The 25,049-nt window shown below is 36.2% G+C and overlaps 2 protein-coding genes across 2 annotated transcripts in view; one reads left to right on the forward strand and one right to left on the reverse strand.

Annotated features, from left to right (window-relative positions):
* Window positions 1-4,838, reverse strand: part of LOC127639021 (protein kinase C-binding protein NELL2-like) — a 52,609-nt gene extending 47,771 nt beyond the window's left edge. The window contains exons 1-2 of the mRNA XM_052120831.1: window positions 4,507-4,838; window positions 3,694-3,822 (exon numbers count right to left, since the gene is read on the reverse strand). Coding sequence (XP_051976791.1) covers window positions 3,694-3,822; window positions 4,507-4,558 — 181 coding nt within the window. The 5' untranslated portion in view covers window positions 4,559-4,838. The remainder of the gene's footprint in view (window positions 1-3,693; window positions 3,823-4,506) is intronic.
* A 10,864-nt stretch (window positions 4,839-15,702) lies between these two features.
* On the forward strand, window positions 15,703-18,739 carry prl2 (prolactin 2). Its single transcript, XM_052121170.1, has 5 exons — window positions 15,703-15,819; window positions 16,080-16,258; window positions 16,798-16,905; window positions 17,431-17,610; window positions 18,062-18,739. Exons 1-5 carry the CDS (start codon window positions 15,798-15,800, stop codon window positions 18,251-18,253), a joined length of 681 nt encoding a protein of 226 aa, XP_051977130.1. The 5' UTR covers window positions 15,703-15,797; the 3' UTR covers window positions 18,254-18,739.
* The last annotated feature ends 6,310 nt before the right edge of the window (window positions 18,740-25,049 follow it).

Below are 25,049 nucleotides of genomic sequence, written 5' to 3' on the forward strand. Positions count from 1 at the left end.
TGTCCTTATGACCAAAACCTGTCATTTGTTTTCAGACACACACCTGATAAATGTTCTGTAAATGTTCTTTACAGAAATCAATTAAAGTTCCAGCGTATCAATTCTGCTCCATTAGTGGCACAAATGGCATTCCAGGCATTCTAGACAGGTTTTCCAAACAATCCATCCTTGCATTTGTTTAGACAAACTAGTTATACTGCCCAAATCCACCCCATTGTTTGGGCCAATATTGCTATGTTGGAACATTTGAACAAACAGAGCAATGTTTTGAAAGTGTAAACTTGGTATAAACATGTAAAACAAGTAGTTTTCTATCTCAGACATTTGTTTTACTTTCTCATTATCAGGCTACAAGGACACATGGTGTTTTTTACAGCATGGATCTGTAATCAATTCCCTAAATTATCAAACACAACAGACCAGCTATGCCCTAAGAGAGCCTACAGTAAATCTGATAACCGATAAACAAGAATTACCCTCCTGGGAGCAAGATTAACATAGAATGATAACACAACACAGTCACTATTCTGGGAGAATTTCAACTGAAAATTTTAAATACGTTTTTCTAATGACATTGAGTATCTATATTACCAAATCAATGGATGATATCAGCAATTTAAGTGCATGAAAAAAGCACTGTAATTGTTAATAAGCCAGATTAACCGTGACGCAAGCACTAAAATGTGTGTCCTAACCTAATGAAATTTTAAAAGCACACACACACACACACACACACACACACACACACACACACACACACACACACACACACACACACAATAAAAAAAAAAAAGAACTCTACAACTGATGAATTATTCATGGACCATTATAATGAAAAAATGAACAAGTGTCTCTAGTCCAATTAACATTGCATTAAACAAGAGACACAAGTCCATTATTTCCACAGAGCAGTAAGATTAAAACAGCGGCTCTGGTTTGAGGCAAGACTGCAGGCACATGTATTACTTTCATTGGTCTCTGCAGAGCTTGCAGAAAGGTGAAACTGTCTGTACAGTCATCATACTGCAGACACAAGGTCCAGACATGGAAGCTTAGCTGGGGAATGTAGGATGAGTGACGTAGAGTCGTTGTCTGAGCCAGGCAGCCTTAGTGCAGTGAAGAAACACTTAGCTGATGTCCCTTTTGGCTGCCGCATGCTCAAATAGCTGATGAATGAGCATGAATCTGATCCTGGCACATAAAAGTCCTGGTCAGCACCAGGCCTGAAGGATGAGGAACAGTCGGGCCAAACTTCTGACTTTTATTGTTTGGTTTTGCTCCACTCTATTCATTGGCCCATTGATTCATTCATCCAGTGCTAGATATTCAGGGAAACACAGTCACACTCACATACATGCACACATTCACTTATTGAAACTGAACTGTCTAGGGCTGGGCAGTATGACAGAATATAACATGCAATGGCAGAAATGTGTCAACTGATAGGGATTTGGCTGTACCATTTATACGGTGGTAGATACTGTATTTTTGTAAAAATATGTAATCTATGGAGTTATGCAAAAATACGGAGCTGGACATGTCCCAAACTATCAACAATCAGCAACTATTGTTGCTTACTAACGAGTCTAAAGTATACCTTTCATATTAGTTTTATTTGTTGAGTCTCCTGATTTAACTCAAGTGTTACATAACGTGAAGCTATTTTTTTCAAGTTCCAAATAAAAAGAAATATTAATTTAGACAATTATTTTTAATATTTGTAATAATATAGGAGTACATTGAATTTTTAAAGCATTACATTCACTGAATTATCCAAAAATAGGCATAACCATATGATTTATTGCAATTGAAATATTTTTTGTTCATTTTTCAGGTATAATAATTATAATGTAATTAACTGTAAACTGTTACTATGACATAAAATTGTTTAAAAATATTTTGACTTGAATCTGTCATCTTTCTCTCTCTTCTCCTTTTGTCCTCAATGTCATCGGACATTCAGAGGTGTCTCATCTGCATTCTGCAGATTATTATGACCTTGTCTCGAAGCCTGTCAGTTTGATCCCAATTTCACAGTCCCATTGGCATTTACTAGAGCGCCAATCAATGTTGAGGAGGTGCCACCAGCCCAAATTAGAACAAAACTGTTGTATCCACTGATATCAAATACCTCTGTTTATCCTAGAATGTCAGACCATGTGTCTATGTGCCAAATATGTGTGTGTCTTAAGTATGCCCATGCAGATACTTTATTCTGTATCTTGTATCTGTGTGTGTGTGTGTGTGTGTGTGTGTGTGTGTGTGTGTGTGTGTGTGTGTGTGTGTGTGTGTGTGTGTGTGTGTGTGTGTGTGTTTATCAGTAAACATTTACACAGACATACAAGGTATGCTGTATAATTGTATTCCCCCATGCAGAACTTTAATCTCTCATACACCATTCATCAGAACAGAACTGCAAACGCAGGCCAACAGTGCACATACTAAAATTTGTCATCATGATAGCTAGTTGAATTGGTGATGATAGCATAGTGCTTAAGTTATTGTAAACTACAAGCCTCATGGTGCAGTCCTAAGCTGCTGAAAAGTGGTCAAGCTAGAAAGGAGAGAATGACCATCACCTTTGTGAGCTTGAACAAGGCACTAAACCAAATTGCTTGGAGGAGGTTGTCAATCTGGATAAACAACAATTTATGAATCACAAAAGTGGCTAACGAGCCTATGATGTAGAAAGACCTGCTAAAATGGCCCTCCAATCAAATAGAACAGAATAGAAATAGAATTAAATGCATTACACTGGAATTCGAAAGACCAGGGCAAAAAGAACATTGTGTAGAGTAGACTAGAATTTGAAAGACCAGACCAAAAATAGAAGATTGAACTACACTATATTAGACAAAACAAGACTAGACTAAACTACACTAGAATAGGATTGAGCAGACTACAGAAGATAAGAGTAAAATAGACTAGACTAGAATAGAATATAATAGAACACATTAGAACAGATTAGAGTATGGTACAATAGAATAGAGTACAGTAGATTGGAATTTGAAAGACCAGACCAAAAAGAGAAGAATGGTATACACTATTCTAGCCAAAACAAGACTTGAGTAGACTAGGCTAGACTAGAACAGGGTTGAGTAGAGAAAATAAGAGGAGAATAGACAAAACAAGATTAGATTAGACTAGAATAGAATAGATTGACTGTGATCAACAGTCTATTACATAAAAAAAACCTTCAAAACCCTTAGAACATTTCATTTCAAAATTCACAAAGGAACTTTGGTAACTGTTCTATTTCTCATAACTCTAGAGCCCTAAACAGCATCATTCTGGCATTCACGGTGGAGCCAGATGTTATTCCCTTGTCTACTCACTGTCCTCATTAACTGCATCTCCTGAATGAAAATACAATACTTTGATGGGTAAGAACTTGCTACTCAACACAGGGGCCTTTAACTCCCGGGACAGATGCTTCACTGTTGGGTTGATCCATTTTTCATGAGAGATTAAGTGGGATCTGGAATTATGCCGTTCTAAACCAGCTGTCTGCTTGGCTGTTTCCTCCTGCCAGATGTTTACAATTGATTCCAATTTTTCTAAACTGATGAGGCTCACTGTGAATGCTTTTCTGTGGAAAGCTTCTCTGATGTCAGATCCACCCTGATTCTAAATCAAAAGGAAAGAACCTCTTTCATCAATTTGGTTGAGTATTTAAATTCCAGTAAGGCATACCTTCAAACAGATAAGCTCTGGTCTCATTGTGGAACCCCTGGACTTGAGAGACTCCGGCACTTGACTTAACAAGATCAAACTCTTGGAAGATGTCCACGTTTAATGCTGGGTCAACCCCAAATCCTGAAACTAAGGAACACAAACATGAGGAATAGCTTTCTGTAATATAAACAAAATGTAAACAAACACCAATTAAAAATACTAGGTCACGTTACATTACTCAGAGTTCTCAACTATGTTGACCAGTGAATTTCCATGGCTTTACAATGACCTTTGTGATTACTGAATAAGATGTTTAAAAATAATTGTGATTCTGACTATATTCGATTCACTAATTAATCATTCAGTCTGATTTGTTGACCGGTTTGACCAATTCATTGAAAAAAGAAAAAGCAATACCCAAAACTGAACATTGTTATGGTTTTTACTGTACAGAGCAGTAGCAAAAAAGTATATTCACTATAGAAATCTAAAGACTTTTCCCAGTCTGGTAAACATCATTTAAAAATTCCCTCTTATTTCCAGGTTTTAAATTACTAAGAATCCTGTAGTCTACATGACAATAATTAATTCCTAGCATCCCGACAAACATAATGGTATAATCTGCAATAAACACATTTATATGCAATACGTTTATAATTGTATAATCACAAAGTAGTCTGTTACTCAGTATTTCTTTGTAAACACACAGTTACTTGAACTATGATGTGACCATAAAACCCCACTCAGGAAAATATAAGCAGTGTAAACCAAGTTTGCTCACTACACTATTTTAAATTAAGTACTAAGAAGCCTGACAAATTATGAACTTACCATACAAAACTCCGACAGTACAAAGCAGAAAATAAAGTTTAAATAATCCCATTGTGAAGGTGGAGAGAGAAACGCCTATTCCATCATTCTCATGTGTTCTTCGTCGAGAGCGAGCGCGAGGTGCGCATCAGTGAAACGTCTCAAACAAACGCATCACTGAACCTTCATTTACTTCGCCAAAAACTTTCGCGAATAAAGACGGAGAAATAAAACAAGAATACAAACTCCATGTGGCGTTCTCTCGTGAATGAGCAGGAATGAGTGGGAAAGATGCTGGCGCGCGTATCCTCCTTAAAGAGCAGAAAGCGTGTGAGACAGTTCGCGCATATCTGCATCTGCTGAATCCCGCCACCTGCTGGTGATCACACGTACAGGAACAGCGCTCTCTCTCTCTCTCTCTCTCTCTCTCTCTCTCTCTCTCTCTCTCTCTCTCTCTCTCTCTCTCTCTCTCTCAGTTTCAATTTAAAAGTACTTTATTGGCATGATTGTGTTTACATACAATATTGCCAAAGCATTAATACACAAAACAGATAATGACAAGACAAATAATAATAATAAAATAGTAACAAATAACAATAAAGATAGAATTAAAATAAGGTGCTCTCTCTCTACTGTATATGATCAGTTCAGATTATATATCAGTTCAGAGATGGGCTAGTTGTCACTTTTAACCACAGTCCATATTTCTTATATATTGGAAGTCAATTTCTCGTATAGGCACTTAATGAACACTCATTGATCGCACTGTATGGGGTCAGTTGTCAAGGTGCAAAGTGTTAAAGGAATGTTCTGGGTTCAATACAAGTTAAGCTCAATCGACAGCATTTGTGGCATAATGTTGAGTACCACAAAAAAATATATTTTGATTCGTACCTCCTTTTCTTTTAAATTTTTTTTTTTTTAAATCTTGGTTCCAGTGAGGCACTTACAATGGAAGAGAATGGGTGCCAATGTTTTAACATTAAAATACTCAATGTCATCATTACAACCCTAAAACGATTTAAAAAACTTTACAACTCAAATAATACATAAGTTTTAACACAAGAATTAATGAAAGTGCTTTTATAAAATTATAAGCTTCGTATTTTTGTGTTTAAAACCCTCAAAAAATTGGCCACATTCACTTCCATTGTAAGAGTCTCACTGTAACCTCGATCTTTGCTTCTTCTTTTTTTTGTCAAATTGAGGCAACTGAGAACAATGTCATTCAGTGTCATTGTTTTGCCACACATGGATATGAGTATAATTTTTGACATTTAAACAAAAGCAAAGGGACGAGTAAAAATATATTTTTGTGGTTATCAGCATTATGCCACAAATGCTGTCGACTGAGCTTAACTTGTATTGAACCTGGAACATTCCTTTAATGACCTAAAATAACTCATGTAAATTAACAGAGATCAACTGATAAAATATTATTTTACTGAAGGCATATGGATAGGTTTTTGTTGCTCAGTGAACTAAAGTCAATACCCTTATAAAACGGAGAATGATGCATTGCAAGTTCAAGGTCAAAGAAGAAGTTCACCTGTGCCAGAATTAGAGATTGCAGGTCAAATCAAACAAGACATGCTTTTAGCAAGTATTATACAATGGGCTTTAACCTAAACACTGCTACCTTGATAAATGCAGCACAATGCTGTGTTAAAATGCTTGACTGTCTGAAAATATTACAGGTGCATCTGTTTTCTGTCCATGTGAAAGGGTTGCAACACTGCACGGGCAATTTTCAAGGTGGTTATGTGCATGAGTGTGCCTTCCACCACACAACAGAGATAGCTCATGCATTATTTATGAATCATTTGTATGGCAAATCAATAAATCTGATTACGTGATCCAACCATAACTTATAATGAAAAAGCTATAGGAATAAGCATATTTATGTAAAAACATACAAATCAGAAAACAGCTGGGAGAGAAAAAAGAGACAGAAAAACCTGCTTGCTGTCATTGGTTTCACTATGACAGCTCAAGGCATCACGGTTAGAAAGAAGGCAGTTTTAAAGGCAATGCACATGTAGATAGCTGTCCTCAATATCAGTTCTGGCACTACATAACAACACGTGTTCCTAACAACAGCCTGTCTGCATGACGAGCATTTTTATGGCCTTCGAGATAGGCAGTTGTTATGGGACTGCAGGCACAATACACAGTAAGTTTTAATTTTCTTAATACAGATAGAAGAATACAAGTCACATATAAGACTTCATTGGTTATATATTTGGTTCATATTTGCAGATTCACTCAAACACATAATATGCGATACGGAATGAGTGCCAAAGAAAAATTCTCATTTGTTGGTGGTGGATTACTTTTGTTATTCCTTCTAGTAGAGAATTGATTCCCATTGGGACAGGTGTTTACAACAGTGTAACCATATAATTGGGTATAGATAGCTAAATAAATTGTTTATGCATTAAGGAAATCGGAAATGTTCCTGTTCAGCAAATGCCATCTTAATAATATTGCACGTTGTTACATCTATGCAGTTCATAATAATATTAACATATTAAGGACATGCAAATCATGGTTCAGAAACAAAACCAATTATGAATCACTGGCAGCCTCAAGTTTCTCTCAGCACAGTAAACTACATGTTTTACATAATTTGAGAGTTTTACATGGCAACTACTGAGAGTCCCTTCTGTCGCCCAAGACATCTGGGATATGCTCCAGCACTATTCGCAACACTACATAGGACAAGCGGCAATAGAAGATGGGTGGATGGATGAACTATTGAGAGCTTGACATGTTCACTGTCCTGTCTGGGTTTTAATTAATCAACACAATACTATATCATCTTCACCAGCCACTAGGAATCAACTGCAAATCTCCTCATCCAAGAAGCCCACTCTCAACCCAAACAAGCACTCACTCCACTTCACTAAAGAATGACACTCTACAAACCTGTGAGAGGCACACATGAGGACTCTTATATAATGTACAAGTGCAAAAATGGGGGATGATCCATTTCAGGGTGAGTGTTACACTGGTATCACAGAGTGATGATGTTTGTCTCAAAGAGATTCATTTATCTTGCATACAAATCTCTGTGCTGTCTATTCCTCATTCTGTGTTAAGAGTCAGTATCTTGGTGCTTCACATGTCTGTGTGCTCTAGTGGCAACACTTTTAAGTAAACAAACACATTTTGAAATGTGACTGTTATAGTCTCTAGCCGATGCAGGAAGAAATAAAGTATATGTTTATGAAAGATTGCAAAGCAGTCTTAAAGAGTATAATGCAAAAGAACACTTTTTAAAAGTAGTAACCTGCAAATTTTATCTGCTAATTTTCCCTGATCTGACATTACAATTAGTTTGATTGCTGTAACCTAATGTTCAGGTTGATCAAGTGATGTTCAATAAATGTTTTGACTTGAAGCAAGTTAGAGTAGATGTTAACATATGAAGCATGTCTTTCAAATTGAACATTTGTTTTCAGTGTAGCTGAATTGTTTTATTTATTAAATTTTTACATATTGCAAACAATTATTAAAATGACCTTTATGATCACAATGCATATCATCTTATGCAAACACATTTTTTTTTAAGATATAACAAGTAAAATCCCATTTAAAAAGGACAAAAAAAAGGCAGAACAAAAACCATATAAGACATATATAACATGCTGACATCTAGTGGCTAAATACAAACAAGCGCACGTGCACAAGTTTTCTAAGTTATCTAAATGAGAACGTCAATGTACCATTGACTTCTATTGTTTACATATAAAGCTTATTATAATTACTTTAGACTTACCTTAAACCAAACCATACAGTATGTCTATATACAAACATTTAGCTTTTTTTTTTTTTAGAATATACAGTATATATATATATATATATATATATATATATATATATATATATATATATATATATATATATATATATATATATATATATATATCTGTGTGTGTGTACATGTATATATTTGTCAGCTAAACTTTGCAGAACAGTTTTAAACAGAGGTATCTTCTTTCTTTAAATATTCATTAAGCTCATAAAATCATGAAAAAACAATATATTGTAATAATTAAAAAAAAAACATTTGTGTCAATATTTATTTTTATAATGTTATCTGAAAACAATATGGTGGACATTTGCATTTCATTCCATTTTAATTCTACTTCATTGAATTCAAATTTTCAGAATTTAAATTCATAATTTGCTGCCTTAATTCAAATTTAGATTCAACTGGAATTGAAATGCATTCTCAACTAAATTCTAAATGGTTCACAGTCTTGATGGCAGTAAAGGTGAATGAAGAACTGCCCATGAAAGACCAAAATTATTCATACAGTATGTGCTCATGTGCGCAGCAATACAAATAAATAAATAAAATAAAACAAAAACCTGAGCTAAATATTTCTTATGAACGTCATTCCAAATGACCCCAACCCAAATCTTATGAATGCCCAACTATAATGAATGCTCTCTCTTAAACCTTTCCTGTACATGTTTGTTTACATCAATGCATCATATGACATCATATGACAGCGGTCAAAGGGCAATCTCAGTGCTGCCACAACATTAGCATGATTCAGCAAAGTGGCAGTTTAGGGCATGTATAACACTGCATGAACATGCAATCAAACGTGAAGACCTCTTTCACCCCATGTCATGCCATATTAACTAACTACTACAGTATGCTAATAAAGTACACGTTCTTCCTTTTCCACGTTCTTGCCCCTGCTTGCCCAGCTTGCCCCTGGGGGATAGATCTGCATTATCAACACAAAGCCCAGTCCACCTGAACCCGACTGAGCTGCTTGCATGCTGCCTGTCTGCTTCTACCATATCTAGCCTTCCAGATCACCCCAATTCAACTGTATACTTATGCAGCTTCCGAGCTCCATATGCAACTCAGCTGAACCAACTGTAAATATAACTCTCTGGCCTACTAATAGTGTCTTCAACATGGACCTTCCTAAAGGTAGTGTTCCCAAATAACTCTGAACTAAGTGTACACCAAGCTATACTGGACTCTCCACCCAAAACCTTTCTGGGTGATGAAATGTCAGAGAAACAAGGCCACATGGTTAACCAATTCCTGTGAGGCCAGGCAATTGAGAACAATGTCATTCAGTGTCATTGTTTTGCCACACATGGATATGAGTATAATTTTTGACATTTAAATCCATATTATAGTGGCTCCAAAATGTGTTTTAACACTTAAGCAAGTCTTAATTGCAATGTAATTTTCAGTATGAATGGCATTGCATTAGATAACAAAATATCAAACTAAGTGGCATGTAGTTTAGCACAAGCAAAATATTCAAGCAGAAAACTAAATATATTTTTTTTCTTCAAAAACGCCAATTGTTAGGTTTTAAATGATGCAATGTAAATGTAGAAATATACTATTCTGTTTTGTTCTATTCTATTCTATTATATTCTCAGCAAATCCTCCCCAAAAGGGTAGTTTTTGTGGTGAACAATTGGCATAAATTTCATTTCTGTTTATTGCATGGCCCATCTCTAACTGTCAAAGCAAGGAAAATTGGCTCCATTTTGATTGGATTGTGGCTGACCAACACAAACAGTTGCCAAGCAGCCATCAGATAAGCTGCTCAGACAACTGCCAGACACCTCAGAAAATAAGGTCCTAATCTTCCAACATATTGGAAAGGAATTCTCATTAGTACACGAGTGGTTTCTTAGCAACATTTCAAACCCATCCTAAAGTTTGACCTAAGAACAGAGATGAGAAGGATTATAAAAATTCCATTAAAAAAGACCTCTCAAAGCAGCATTAACTTACCATGTGGCAAAAGATGAAACAAAGAAGCCACAATGACAAATCTTTACACACAAACCTTTACTCCTAAACTTGACACCAACTGCAACAGATCCACTTCATGTTTGTTGACAGAACTGTTTACTGTATGTAAATTGAATCTTATTTAGACTCTATGCATTCAGAAGAATGGCAAAAATATTTTGGAAGTGGTTTGGAAAGTGAACAATGTAGAGGTAAAACTTCAAAGTCACTGATCTAACTGTGTACTTTAAAATATGCAAATTAGTTCCACACAGAGAAGGGAGAGTGAACCGCACTGTGTGCCCCCCTCTGATGTCAGAAGCCAATCATAATCCTGAAACAGGAAGACGCGAACTGGAATCTCCTCCTCACCAGAAAAATATGAATCTATCCTCCAAATGGCCACACATTTGTGCTGAGTCTCCACTCCAGGAGGAAATAAAAGTGACACTCCAAAATTCTGAGTTTTCAGCTCGCAAGTCAGGAGGCAATAACAGAATAACACTTCTGAAGACACTTCTGTGTCTCCAGAGAAACAGACCATCCAACATTCTGGGTCTCCACACCACAGAGAGAGAGAGAGTAGAAGATCTGGCGAGCAAACCTTCCCTTCATGTTTCGTGCATCTGCCTGTTCCAGATAAAGAAACTTGAGGCAAAATAAGTACAGTTTATCTGCATATTCCAGATTGCAAGAACCCTCTCAGTGCTTCTGGGAGATCAGACTTCTTCAGCTCTTTGTGTTCAAGGATGTGAAATGGAACAGTTCCTTCCCAGCTGTACATTACCCTGAACCACTAGGGGAAGATGTCGCCATTTGTGTATACTATCAGTTTTTGATTTTCTAATGTTTTTAGATGGCATAATCTGTGTATCAAATATTTAGCAAATAATCTTGGAGTTATTTGTTTAATTAGAAATAAGTTATTTGCCTTATTAATAAATTAATTAATGAACAGAGAAACAGCTATTTTTCTCCAAGTAAGATAATATTCATACTTTGCCATTGCTTCATCCATATCAGCCACTTGGATCTTTCCATCTTTTGCACTTTTATTTACCTATTCATTTACATCCTTCTTTAACATAATAGTACCATGTACTTTTTATTAGTTATACTTGTTTATCTTTATTTATGTATATATATATATATATATATATATATATATATATATATATATATATATATATATATATATATATTCATTTGTGCTGATGATGTGGAAGGGCTGTAAAGGGTTGGGCCAAATCTCACAAATCCTTCAGATTAATCAGATAAACAACTGCCCGAAGATTGAGGGAGGAACCATCTGATTTTAATACTCACACACACATACACACACCTTAAGTTACATGTGATGAAAAATCACCTCTTGTGTAAGGCCCGATTAATTTCATTTGGTGCCTGTGTGATTCTCACTAGATTTGAAATTAAACATTTGTATCAGCATTACATTTTTAACATTCTCATAATCATCATTGGTATGCCCACTAAAGGAGCGTTGCCTTTTCCACTATACGCTGCCAACTCTCTGTGTCCTAAGCTGGCTTTCAGGCGTTGAGGAGACCTAAATTGAGTGGGGCAAGATCAGATTTGATAACTCTTGTCCACATTGTTTTCAGTCTGCCCACAGGTCGTTTCCAGGTCTTTGGGTAACCATTTATGATGGTGCATAGTGCTCATTCATGGTCCTCTTTGGATGCCGATCGACCGACATGTCAAATATATTGTAGTCGTCTGCTATGGATCTTGACTAAAACTGACCCTTCTCCTGTGCATCTGAAGATCTCGTCATTTGTTGTACGCTTGAGAAAAGATATCTTCAATATCCTTCTCAAGCACCACTGGTGGAATGCGTTGAGTTTCCTGTTAAGTGTTGTAGTTAAGGACCATGTTTCTGCTCCGTAAGCAGGACTGTTAGAATGTAGACTCAATAGAGGCAAATTTTGTTTTGAAGTCGTATATCTGAGTGCCAGATGTTTCTTGTCAGTGATGTAAAACATTTACTGATTTGGACTTTGCCAACGATGTTGCCCTTCTTGCGAAGATGCAGGAACTCCTTGTCCTGTCCTTGGAGATTGTGGACGAGGAAGCACGCTAGCTGGGATTGAAGGTTTAACGTTCAGAGTATGAAAAAAAAGTTGTTTGCATTAAGCTACAGGTTTAACACACGTTTAGCTATTACAATAATTTTTCAGATATTAGCAACAGTATTCCCAAACCCACATCGGCACAGTATATATTAATTACATTTGTCATAGGCTTCAGCAGGACCCAGTTGCAATTACCGGTAGTCATGCTATTATTCATACTTACACATTGCATACATTCATGTTTATTTAACATCAATCATTTAGAGGAATGGAAGAGAAAGTGTAGGGGAGGATATCCCTCTTCTTAAAACAAGTAGAAACATCATTCAAGACGATGTATTTAAGCAGAAGTCAAGCAACCCGGATATGAGCCAGGCCAAAGCGTTTAGCACTTGTGTTTGAGGGCTTGTCCATAAGAGGTCAGAAAACAACATTGTGTAATTGCCTAGACATTTCTAAGAAATCGTTCTTACTTATTTGCACCACTGACATTTTCAAAGTACTTGATTTTAGATTGCTCCAATGTTAAAAGGTTTTGGAAAAATATATGCAATTTATATAAAGTACATTTAGTGACTATAGCAGAATACTTGAGAGTGCATTTGGGCATCTTAATGTGGGGTTATGGATGGAAATACCACTCTGCGGTGTACCTACTCAAACAGAAAAGGAAATGATTCAGAAAATATATTTTTTTTACTGGAACTTTTTCTTTTTGTGATTTTATCATTTTCTGTCCATCTGAACATCTGGGCATGCTCCAGAAGTGTACAAATTATGAATGACTGTCGATAGAAGTTGATTTTGAAAAGACTCATTCACCTATAGAGGAGACCAAGCCATTCGATTTATTGATTTTAATGTGTGCGCGTTCCCTTTCTGCGCTTTTGAATAAAGAAAATAAAGGTAAAATAAATTAAAATGCAATTGCTGTCCATGGTGCTGTATCATCTTGGCTGTGGTCGCATTTCGTGTTGTTTCAATATAAACAAAAAGCTGCCTCCATGAAAAGTAAAACATGCATATAAACTGTAAATGTATTCTGTGTGTATTTTAAGCTGTGTTATCAATTTAAATTAATATTTAAAATGTCATACAATGTGGTTTTTGGTTCTACAAAAATTTTGCAAATGTTTAGGCATTCACGCATGATGCAGTACACCAAGAATGGCTGAGATCTCACACCAAGGTAGAAGAGGTAGTCATAACACAACACCCTGACAAACCTCAGAGCTGTGAACATACAGAAACACAACTGATTCAATTAATTAGCTATATGAAATCAAGAGAAACACTGGAAACACAGGCGAGCAAATAAAGCCGGAAAGCATGCAGAGAATATGTGAACAATTTTGATTTCTTTTTTAAACAATGTTGCATTACATGAGTTCCATTGCAGAGCCCCGCTGGGTGTTTGGGTCCAATTGTTCCCCCACGTTTTTTTGCTGTGTGTGAACAGTGACTCATTACTTCTGTTCAACTCTCACGTGGAGCAGTTAATCAAGTCTGCCAAGCACAGAATGAGACCATCTCCACAGATCATCTAGCAGGCCAAATTGATTTCTTGCTCACAGTCTGAAATATATACCTAGATGTTCTTTGAACCCTAATAGATTTCAAAAACAGAAGTTTCTGCAGTCCAGCTAGTTAACTAGCTAATCAGCAGGACTACCTTGGTCAAACCAATGAGGTCTACAACACCTGGAGAGAGCTATTCTTATTGAGCTATTCACGTTAACAGCTGTTGTAAGATCCCTCAAAAGTATGTGATTTGAAATCTGGCATCTATTCTTATAAATACTCAATTCTGCATTAAACCCATTAACAACATGTACAATAAATAGTATGTTATATTATTATTCTAGCAAAAAAAATTTAAAACATCATATCTTGTCTTTTAGAGTATGTACGCTGAGATTTTCATTAAGCTACTTTACTGTACTTAAGTTAACAGACAAACAAATTTATGCTTATTTCTTCAATTATGCACCCCATCGATGGCAGAATTAATTTTCTTTCATACTTAACTTGTTGGTTTTGTTCCTGTTATCTCATCAAACACTAAGAATGTACAGAAACAGACTGCACTTTAAGTACAGGAACAAAAATATTTTTTGACCAGTTTGGAACACAGTCATCTTGAGTGGTCTATTCAGTCACCTCATCTCTATTACTTCTGTCAGCTTGTTCCTTGCACCTTATCATAAGGGAACATTTTGTCAGCATGCTATTTTTATCCTTCATTTAGAGGAACACTTATTTTGACAGTTTGTAAGTCATCCTGTCTGTGTTTGACCCAAATCCTCCTGGCTGACATCACAGTTGCATCGAGTCTAACGTCTACCTGTCAACTAGCCGTACATATTGTGCCCTGAGGGTAGGGTGGCGTACAGTTCTCATCACAGTGGCACTGAATGTCCAACCACACTTTCAAATAAATACACGTGTACAATAAAACAAATGTCTGAGGTCAAATGTCTGTTAGCGAGATCTCCACAGCTCAGCACATGCAATAAGACAAGCAGAATTCAAACACTAACACACAGGTTCTTACCCATGAGCACCTAATTTAAAGTAACAATTCTTTCATCATTTATGCAACATCATGTCGTTCCAAACCCCTTTGGGTTTCTTTTTTCATATGGAACACAAAGGGAGGAATTCATACTGCACTCTCACGATGTCTTACAATGAAAGTGGATTAGGGACCAGTGGCTGTCAAGATCCAAAGAGTAAAAAAGTACCATAAAAGTAGTCCATATGATTCATGCACTACATTCCAAGTCTGTTGAAGTCATTTGATACCTTTGTGTGTGGAACAAACAGAAATGTATTTTATTATTCACTAACAATTCTACCATTCTTTTTCATTGTATGGAAAAGAGTAGCTTGGACATTTTAGTAGCAAGAATGTCTTATGAGTTTCAAAAGACTGGAAAGTGAGTAAAAGATCACAGCATTTAATTTTGGGGTAAACTATCACTTTAATCGTAAAATGCTGGACAATAAGAATAAATTAAATAGTAACACACACATTAAGATTCATAACAATATCTATTAGAGTATTATGTGTCTTTCAATGTGTCTTTTTTTATTCTAGTGCATCACTAAACACGGTTTATTCATAATGCAGCCTCTGATGGGGAAAATGACAGGACAGTTAAAGGGTTAAAGGTAAACTATCGAAACATCACAAAATCTTAACAGGCAGCCTGCAGGGAGTGGAAGCATTAGTCATTATCCGATTGAAGGAATGGGCACAATGAACTATGACAATCATGGCATTACGCACGCATACTTTCATACCCGCCCCTTCCGTTCTATCTTTCTCTTTAATGGGCAGATTCAAACAGCAGCACCTATCGACCCCATCTGGACACTTTAAATAGCAGCCCGACCCCCTGCTTTTCCATAACCTATCCTCTCCTCTCAGCATGTCCAGGAGCCTGAAGCAAGGTATTTCTAAAAACTGACAGAGCATCTGATTCAAAGAGACTGGCTAGCTTTTCAAGTCCATGTAGTTGCCTGCACTTAAACTCTTCTTCGTCTCAATCTGTGGATGTACACTCATGTTTTTCCATGCCTGAGTATTGCCAAGGAACTTATGTATTTATCTAACCTTCTTCTTTATTTTTCTTTGCTCATCTATTCTCTCTCATCCTCCCTCCCTCTCTCCCTCTCTTTCTTTCTTTCTTTGGGTTTGTCTCTGCCGACAGTGGCTGTGCTGCTTGTGGCACTGCTGTGCCTGGATCCTCACGGCCATGTCAGCTCTGCACCCATCTGTGCACATGGGCCATCAGGATGCCACGTCCCGTCACTGGCAGATCTCTTCGACAGGGTCATTCAGCATTCTGCCAGAATGCACAGCCTATCCAATGATCTGCACTCAGAGTTTGTAAGTCACATCTGTCTCGTTTTCTCTCTGTCAGCTGCATATACTAAAGTTATTTTTCTAGTTCAATTGTCTATGTAAAGAGGTTGTAATATAACCATTGACAGCGATGTTATTGATATAATGAGGGACAGGTTTGATTTGTAGGTGAAACTGTGTAACCTTTAGTTTTTTAAACACTGCATTATATCTAAACCTGTAATACAAGCACAAATATCTGAGATAGATAGATAGATAGATAGATAGATAGATAGATAGATAGATAGATAGATAGATAGATAGATAGATAGATAGATAGATAGATAGATAGATAGATAGATAGATAGATAGATAGACATACTAAACTAAAACTAACAAAAAACAATAATAAGCATAACATTTTATCTTATTAAATAAATAAAACAAAATGAATTAAGAAATTGTGATGGATAATGACTTTAAAACAAAGTTAATTTATCTGCCGCTGAAGTGTGACATCAGCGTGTTCTTTTAACTTCAAAAGTATCTTTTGCTTTTCTCATCATCTTCTTTATTTTCTTAAGGAACAATATTTCCTGCCCAGCAAAAACCACATTGGAAAGATCTATCGCAAATGTCACACCTCTAACATACTTACTCCAACTGGCAAAGAGAATGCACAGAAACTAGCAGTGAGTCTAACATATTGTACTAATTGCATACATCTGGAAAAAAAAAACACAGTTTAATTTCATTTTGCTGTGTCTTTGCCTATGCCATGTCTCTTTCTCCGACCCTCATTTTCTGTCTCTATGCATATTTGTCTGGAATGTGATTCTGCATTGTGCTAAGACTTTGCTTAGACTGTTTGCTCTGTCTCTGAGCTCTGAAGTGCATTTATCACGCATCACGCATCTTATTGAGCAGTGTTCTCTGATTCAAATGCTGCCTTTACCTCTGTGCCCTTGAGCCAGGCACTTAACTGCAGCCTGCTCCAGTGGGACTGTCCCATCAGTTAGCATACTTCAAATCATATCCGCTAAATTAAGTAACCAAGCAACCGACTCCTCACACTCTAAAACCTGATTAGTTGATTTTATAGTTTCCAAGAGATGAATACCTGTACAAATTGAACATGTGTACGATGTCATTTTATAGCTCCAATTCATGCATAGCTGCTTACTATATGTCTGCTACCACTCTCCTTTGTGTCTCAGCGTGAAGAGTTGACGGAGGTGATTCTTAAATTGCTGGTGGCCTGGAAGGACCCCCTGTTCCAGCTGCACCAAAGCATGGCTCACCAGCAAGATTTCAACAGCTTCAGCAGTAACAAAGCCCTGGAGATGGGTGACATGGCTCTTGAGCTGAGGAAAGGGGTTGAGAAAGTAGCTGAAAAGGTAAAACTAAAGGGTGTATATATATATACAGTGTTTATACATATAGTATATATGTGCAGTATACACATTTCCCCAGAAGAACAGTGAAGCCTGACATCACCTCCATTGTGGGGACTGCAGAATGCTAGTCTCAGTCACCATTGACTTTTCTTGTATGGAAACCAGATGCATTGCAAGTGAATAGTGACTAAGACGACCATACTGCCTAACATCTGCTTCTATTTTATTAAGAAATTCATATGGGTTTGGAAACAACATTAGGGTTAGTCAGTGATGACAGGATTTTCATTCATGAGCAAACTGTCGCTTTAACACTCAGACAATATAGATTGTCAACCTTTCACTGAATTTTAATCGAATTAATAGATTTTCAGGCCCTAGTTCATACCCTGTTCATGGAAGGTGCCATAAACACTGTGATTCATTCATTCTTTCTCTCTCACCCTGTCAGATGAGGGTACTGGGCATGCTCGGCAACTCTGTGACAGGTCTGTCTTCACCTGAAGTCATGCTTCCTGTATCTGACAGTGGAGAGGCCATGAGTGACTACGAGCTCCTCTACTGCTTTCGCCGTGATTCGAACAAAGTCCAAAACTTTCTGAAGATCCTTAAGTGCAGAATCGTACCTGAGCATGACTGTTAGGGAAAAATCTGGGCCTTTTACCTACACTGATGGACAGCACAATGGACACATGCACTGATGATTTCCACTTTTCAAAGCATGTTTGATTCCATGCCATCAATTCATCAGACTTCATCAGATCCCAGTAAATTAACTTGAAAGCAATATTCAATAGGATACCCTTTTTTGCATCTTTTCATGCACTAATACTCATGCACAAACCAATTCATTACTGTAATTATCAAAATGAACATACTGTAGTATACACCAGGACTGGAGAACATTTGGTTTCACCTCCAACAGGAAATGACCTTCAAGTCAATTCATCCTTCAAATTTTATGTTAAATTATGTAAATTATATTAATGTACAAAGTGCTTTCTATTTGTATTCCTTAAATAATTTAAATGCCTCTTATTTATATTTGTATTATCTATTTCAGTTGCAAAGCAAAACTTAATTCCATTGAATGAACTAAAAAATAAATAAAATTATAATAAAAATGAATATTCTTCAGCAGAGAAGCAATGTTTACAGTTTTCATTAGGATTAAAAAATAATTATATTGGGGAACGTACTGTACATTTACTACACTACACAACATTACCTGAACATTAAACATCTGGAAATGATATCATTTTAAAATACAGGATTCTTTTGGGATAAAAAGTTATAGATGTTCTCTGAATACACGGTCATATTCAGCTGCTATTTGTTTTGGCATGAGGTTTATGACTTTTGCTTGAATAAACTGTGATTTTTGTGTTGTGTTAAATGCCAAGTATGCCCTGAAGGCTGATTCCTGATTTATTATCTTTTTAAATATCTTTATCTCGTTATTTTCATTTAACAGTACATTTGACATCATCAAAACACCATGTACAACCTATGTACTAATTGTGCTGAGCAAAAAATTCACTCAGGACAAATTTGGGCAGGGCTAAAACTACACATGCTTTTGTCTTATTCAATAATGTAATCTAGCCTTGACTATTCTGGATGGGAATATTGGATGTTTCTGTGCATGACCTCTGAATGCAATGGCAAGTTACTTTTCATACAATAGGACAGAAAGACCTCCAGTTAAGATAGAGTTCACCCTTAGCCGGGGGCCAGTTCTACTATCTGAACTTTACCATTTGACTAAACATGTGTCACAGTATCAGGTGTGCTGTCATTTATTAAGGGGGAAAAAGAAAAAGAAAAAGAAAAAGAAAAATGTGTTATTCACTACTCACAAGTCACTATGTAAAACATTTTAAAGATGCTTTAAAATCAAAATTAGATATTTGGCTGAACTTTATAGTTTGTTACTGTAGCTTTGAGGTCATCTGTATGATGTTTACACCTAAAACCTGACCAAATGAAATTACAGCAGATAAATGCACATAACATTTACAGTCTTTCCTTTCTGGCAAAATAGGCAAAAAGATATTGATGACTCATCTTGCACTCAGTGGCATATAAAAGGCCCTATTGAATGCTCTTTAGAATGTCCTCTCCTCCTATTACCATCTGCAACTGACTAATGCCTCTTACACACTACATGACTTTAAAAGACGTCGTATCGTGGTACCATTCAAATTACACAACTGTCTGTCTTGTCATGGAAGTCATAGAGTTTTCAGATTACACGAGGAATCGGCATCAGGGATAAACACATTACAATACATTTCACCCTGACAACTCTGCCTGGACAGCAAACTACGTTTCACAACAGAACACACGTGAGAAGTGATACGAGATAGGAAAAGAAATGCATGATCATATATTATGCATTTCAGAATATAAAGTGTATGTTTTTAATCATATATTTTATTGGTTACAATATGAAAATGTACCTCCTACTGAAAATTCTACCCATTTGCTTACCTGACTGTCCAAGAGAATTGGCAATTTCACTCCAATTCTTCTCTTTCTCCACCCGGTTGTCGTACAGTTCAGATAAAACATCAAATATGCACTGGTGCTCCTGCCAATGTTCCACATATTTTTCCTCCATTTCTTTGGTCCAATGAGACTTTCTTGATACCGCAGCCATGCTAGTTGATGTGCTGCTGCAGGTACACCAGGACTCCTCCCACTGAAACTGGTTTCTTGCTCTCTCATTTTGACAATGCTACTGTTGTATTCAGAAAAACATATTTCACATTGCGTGATTTGGAATCACAGACGGGTCCAGATATTTGACATTCTAGATATCTCCGATATGCTTTATGTTTTCGGGCTTTTGTCGGCAATCTCCACAAAATTGTCGGCGAGTGTAAATAGGGCCTAAAATCGTGTAGTGTAAACTCGGCATAATGTTGTGATGTAAACTAAAGCCTGATGACTATAATAAAAAATTCAAATAAATTAAATAATAGGTATGAACCCTTCAATACATTTTGCTTAAAGCTCCTAATATGAAGCATGTCAAACCAGAATAATATTAATAATAATATTAATAATAAAACACTCATCAAGCAATTTAATGGAGTCTTCAAAGTGAGACACAAGACTGCTGACACATGTTACAGATGTCATGACACAGATATGATGTAAGAGTGATGAGTGTATTACTACATAGGGCCTTGTGGAATAATCGTTTTAGTCCTCCTTCATTGAACCAAAGTTCATGAAGTCCATCTATCCATCCTTCCATTCATGTTTTCCCAAAGGGTTTGTGTTTATGTAAAAAAAATGTTTTTTAAATAAATAAGACAGTGTACTGAGTGAGTGTATTCGGTGCTGAGGTTGGCCTGTGCGTGTGTATTGAGCAACACACACTGGCTCCACTGGATGTCAGACCACACATGCTTCAGCCAGTCTGTTTAATTCAGTGATTCAAAGGTATGTGGGTCAGAGAGCAAAGCACAATATCTTTTAAAGGTGCACTCTGTAACGTTTTCCCATTATAAAAGTTTTTCATTTCAGAAATGAATTGTAATTTTGAAACATGTATAAAATCATGACCACTCACATGATATGAGGAATCTAGTCATATCAGATTCATTAACCTTATAAAAGTGTTTTTATTCTACATAGGGCAGGGGCCTAAATGTCTCCAACATTTAGATTCCAACAGCATTTACTTCGACTAAACTTTGAAATTGCTACACACAGTGTTCAATTGCTTTCTTATTGTGCACATAGTTGACATATTTGGGTTTATACTGTACCTCATTTGTCTAATTCTATTGAGCTTTGATGTGTTTTAACTTTTACACTTTCATCTCTAACAGTAAGCATACAACATGTCATAGATAATAGTTTGTATGTGCCATATACAATCACATACTAGAATGGTACTGTAGCAACTGTGTATATATATATTTGACTGACCATAGATTACATTCCCATTCATAGTACTGTCACAAAATAGAAATAATATGGTTAATACTAATATATTAGGTATTATATTATTTATATGAGTTAATATGCAGCTCTTCGGTTTTACAGATAAGGGAGGATGCAAAAAGTGACTGGATGGCATCATGTCAAATAAACAAAGTGATGCATCTCCAGGGTGTTTAACATCACCAAAATACTTCTTATGACAACACAAACCCAAAAATAAATTGCTTCCGAAATATAAAAAAATCACACTATTTACTAGTGTTGATCCTTTAGCAAACATGGACAAAAAATAAATAAAAAAAATAAAAACAAGGTGCAAATTACAGGTAAAACCTCCCTTTACTCACACAAATCAATTTAAAGTACACTGAACTCTAGCTGAAACCAATCTAGACTTCAAAGGAAAATCAAGAACAACATTGGCAATTGCTAATGTGTGTATCACGCCATGGGCAAGAGAGTAAATGACAGTATATTTAGCAACAATGACTGTCCTCTTCCTGTACGCCACAAGAAATATGAAATGCAGTTATGACTGTTGTTGCATGAGCTAATGAACTCAAAGACTTCTAAAGATCAAATCAGGACATTTTTTTGCATTAACATGCAGATTAATGGAATCTAAATTGATGAAACAATGCTTTTGCTGTTAACATAAATGTGCTAACCATTGAAGAACTTGATCGTAAGTTCTTCAATGGTAAACTTTTTATGTACAATCACAACGTGTATGTCAATGGGGGCAAGGAATTGTTTTAATCTATATTCCTATTCTATCCATTCATGAATCTATGTACAGTCAAAAGCAAATCTTGCATGCTAGCAATGTTGCCACTGGCTCTCTGACTTCAACTGCTTGTGAGTCCCAGCATGCTCAGCTCTCAGATTGACTGTGGTGGTTGACATATGCCGAGGCATCAGCCATCTCTTCTTATCTAAGGAGCTGCCTGTCAAAACACAGCCCAGTATTTTATAGGACAGCGATCTACTGCTGTGCCAGAGTAAACACAATGTATGCAATTTCCTAAAAAGTCTCTAAACATGTTAGAAGCCAGGTCTGGATCTCAAAGCTCTTTTTAGCCTTTATATTTTTTCTTTGATTAGCACTTATCAGTATTTTTTATCATAATGACACTGAGCAGAAATGTTGTATATCATAAAAAAAAGGATTTTCTTTGTCCCATGGCCCCCTCTAGAGACATATCAGAGGATTCAGTCAGTTTTCTGTAAATATATTGCCATGTATATAATATAATACTACTGTATATACGTCATACTGATACTCCGATATGACTAAAAACCGTTGAAACGATACACAATATGCAACTAGGAAGGTTTTAAAAAGTAGTATGCAATATTGCTGTTACATGCCCTCATCATATTGCATGTTTAATTCTTCGAGAGCTGTCCAGTAACACAGAAGGGTTATTTTGCATTTGTAATCCAATTTTGTGTAAAAATCTCTCCGATCAAAAAAAGCAGTGCCATCAAAACACTGGAAATCTGCTGGATATAAAAGCTCAAGTTGGGCACATTACATTTTATTAATCAGCACAAAGCATTAGCAAAGTACTGTACATGTTGGCAAATAGGTAATCCAGATATTCTATTCATACAGAAAATGTGCATAGACTACTATAAACAGTGTACATACTGCAGAAATAGCATGAGTAGTAGGATAGTATGATATTCCAAACATGCCTATTTCTGTGCCACTTTAAGTCCTCCATATGATGGCAGTACATCCCAGTTATCCCAGTATGCCTTTTCATCAGAGCTTTGCAAATGTAGTGCTACAGCTAGAAGGCACTGCTTAGCCATATTTTGCAACAGTCGAATGTTTGTGCAATGTTTGCTTGTTGTCCTGAGAGCATGACCAGTGTTAAGGATCACAACACAACAATAACAAACAGTAGACTGCAGAGGAAAAGGAACCAGACGAGGGTATGAGGGAGGATATGATGCCATGGCTTGTGGGTTTTAGGGAATATAAACCAGACGTGTATTTTAAAGGAATAGTTCAGCAAAAATGAAAATTCTCTCATGATTTACTCACCCTCGTGCCATCCCACACTGTAAAACATGATAGCCACATTAAGTTATGTTAATTTATTTCTTATCTTCAACTCCAATTGTCATGACAAGTTTTGGATATGAAACAAAAAGCTTTCACAAAACTGAACTTAAGTAATCCATTGCCTTGACTACTTGTGAGTTTTGTCTGGGTTTTCAATGTTCATTTAACTCATGTCTGTAAGTTATTAGTTGAAAAGTGGGAAGGGGAGGATAAGGAGGGGTGATACTGAGTGGGAAATATAGAGAAGTTGCCAACTTCTTGAGTGAGCTGGAGTAGCTGAATTTCTGTTGAGTAACACAAAGGCCACAAGGAGGTGAGTTAATATTTTTACATTTGTGTTTATAAAATGTAATAACGTTGCCACTTTCTTGCATGGTGAAAAGTTCAGCACATTGACCGTGTTCTGTGAATGTGACTGCACCAGTTCTGTAAAAAATTGAAGAAACCTGGATTTTATTTTGATGAGATGGATGTTTTTAAAACCAGAACTTATTAGAACATTGTTCTTGTTAAACTACATTTAATATTTTTTTAGCAGATAAGTTGTAAGTTCATTCAGTGTAAATAAGGATGTTTTTTTATTATTAGTCAACATGAGAAATACATTTAAGAAACAAATTAAAAACATTAGTGCTCTTAACTCAAAATGGCAATTGATATGAATAGTTTACGTTACCTTAACTTGAAAGTGTGAGTTGAAACAAAGGTTATCTTCAAGTTGAGTTTACTCATGTTTTAAGGCAGCAAGTGAACTTTCATTTCTAAGTTTAACCAACTTGAAATGTGTTACAGTGCCGTGTATGTGCATGACTTCTGCTGAACACACAGAAATACATTTAGAAAAATATCTCAGCTCTGTTGATCCATTCAATGAAAGTGAATGGTTGCCAGAATTTTGAAGCTCCAAAAAGCATATATAGGTAGTATAAAAGTATTTGTTACGACTCTAGTGGTTAAATATGTTCTGAAACAATATTATAGTGGTTATAAGTAGTTTTTACTATAAATTCTCCATCCTTTGCCCAGGTGGCGGCGATATGAACAAATAATATGAATTGTCAAAAGCAAAAGAAGAACAAAAGAAGATTGCCTTGCTGCATGTGCATGTGTTTGTTTATGTTTGTTTTATGTTGAGTTTCTCATTAAACTTTTTGTTCCCGCCTCCTCCTTGCCCAACTTTAACTGCTTTTTTAAGCTTGAAATTTCTGGCCACCACACACTTGCATTGTATGGACCTACAGAGCATAGACACTTCTCCAAAAAACTTTGTTTGTTTTCTGCAGAAGAAAGAAAGTTATACACATCTGGGATGGCATGAGGGTGAGAAAATAATGAGAGAATTTATATTTTTGGGTGAACAATACCTTTAATTGGAAAGCTCATAACAGCCTGCCCATTGGAT

Source organism: Xyrauchen texanus, chromosome 47, assembly GCF_025860055.1.
Source record: "Xyrauchen texanus isolate HMW12.3.18 chromosome 47, RBS_HiC_50CHRs, whole genome shotgun sequence".
Lineage (NCBI taxonomy): Eukaryota > Metazoa > Chordata > Actinopteri > Cypriniformes > Catostomidae > Xyrauchen > Xyrauchen texanus.

What these genes read in the sequence shown, in the direction of transcription:
- prl2 (XM_052121170.1), top strand. Translation starts at nt 15,798, where the DNA reads ATGTCCAGGAGCCTGAAGCAAG. An exon ending in ATGATCTGCACTCAGAGTTT is followed by an intron (nt 16,259 to 16,797) that starts GTAAGTCACATC and finishes TATTTTCTTAAG; the next exon opens with GAACAATATTTCCTGCCCAG. An exon ending in TTGAGAAAGTAGCTGAAAAG is followed by an intron (nt 17,611 to 18,061) that starts GTAAAACTAAAG and finishes TCACCCTGTCAG; the next exon opens with ATGAGGGTACTGGGCATGCT.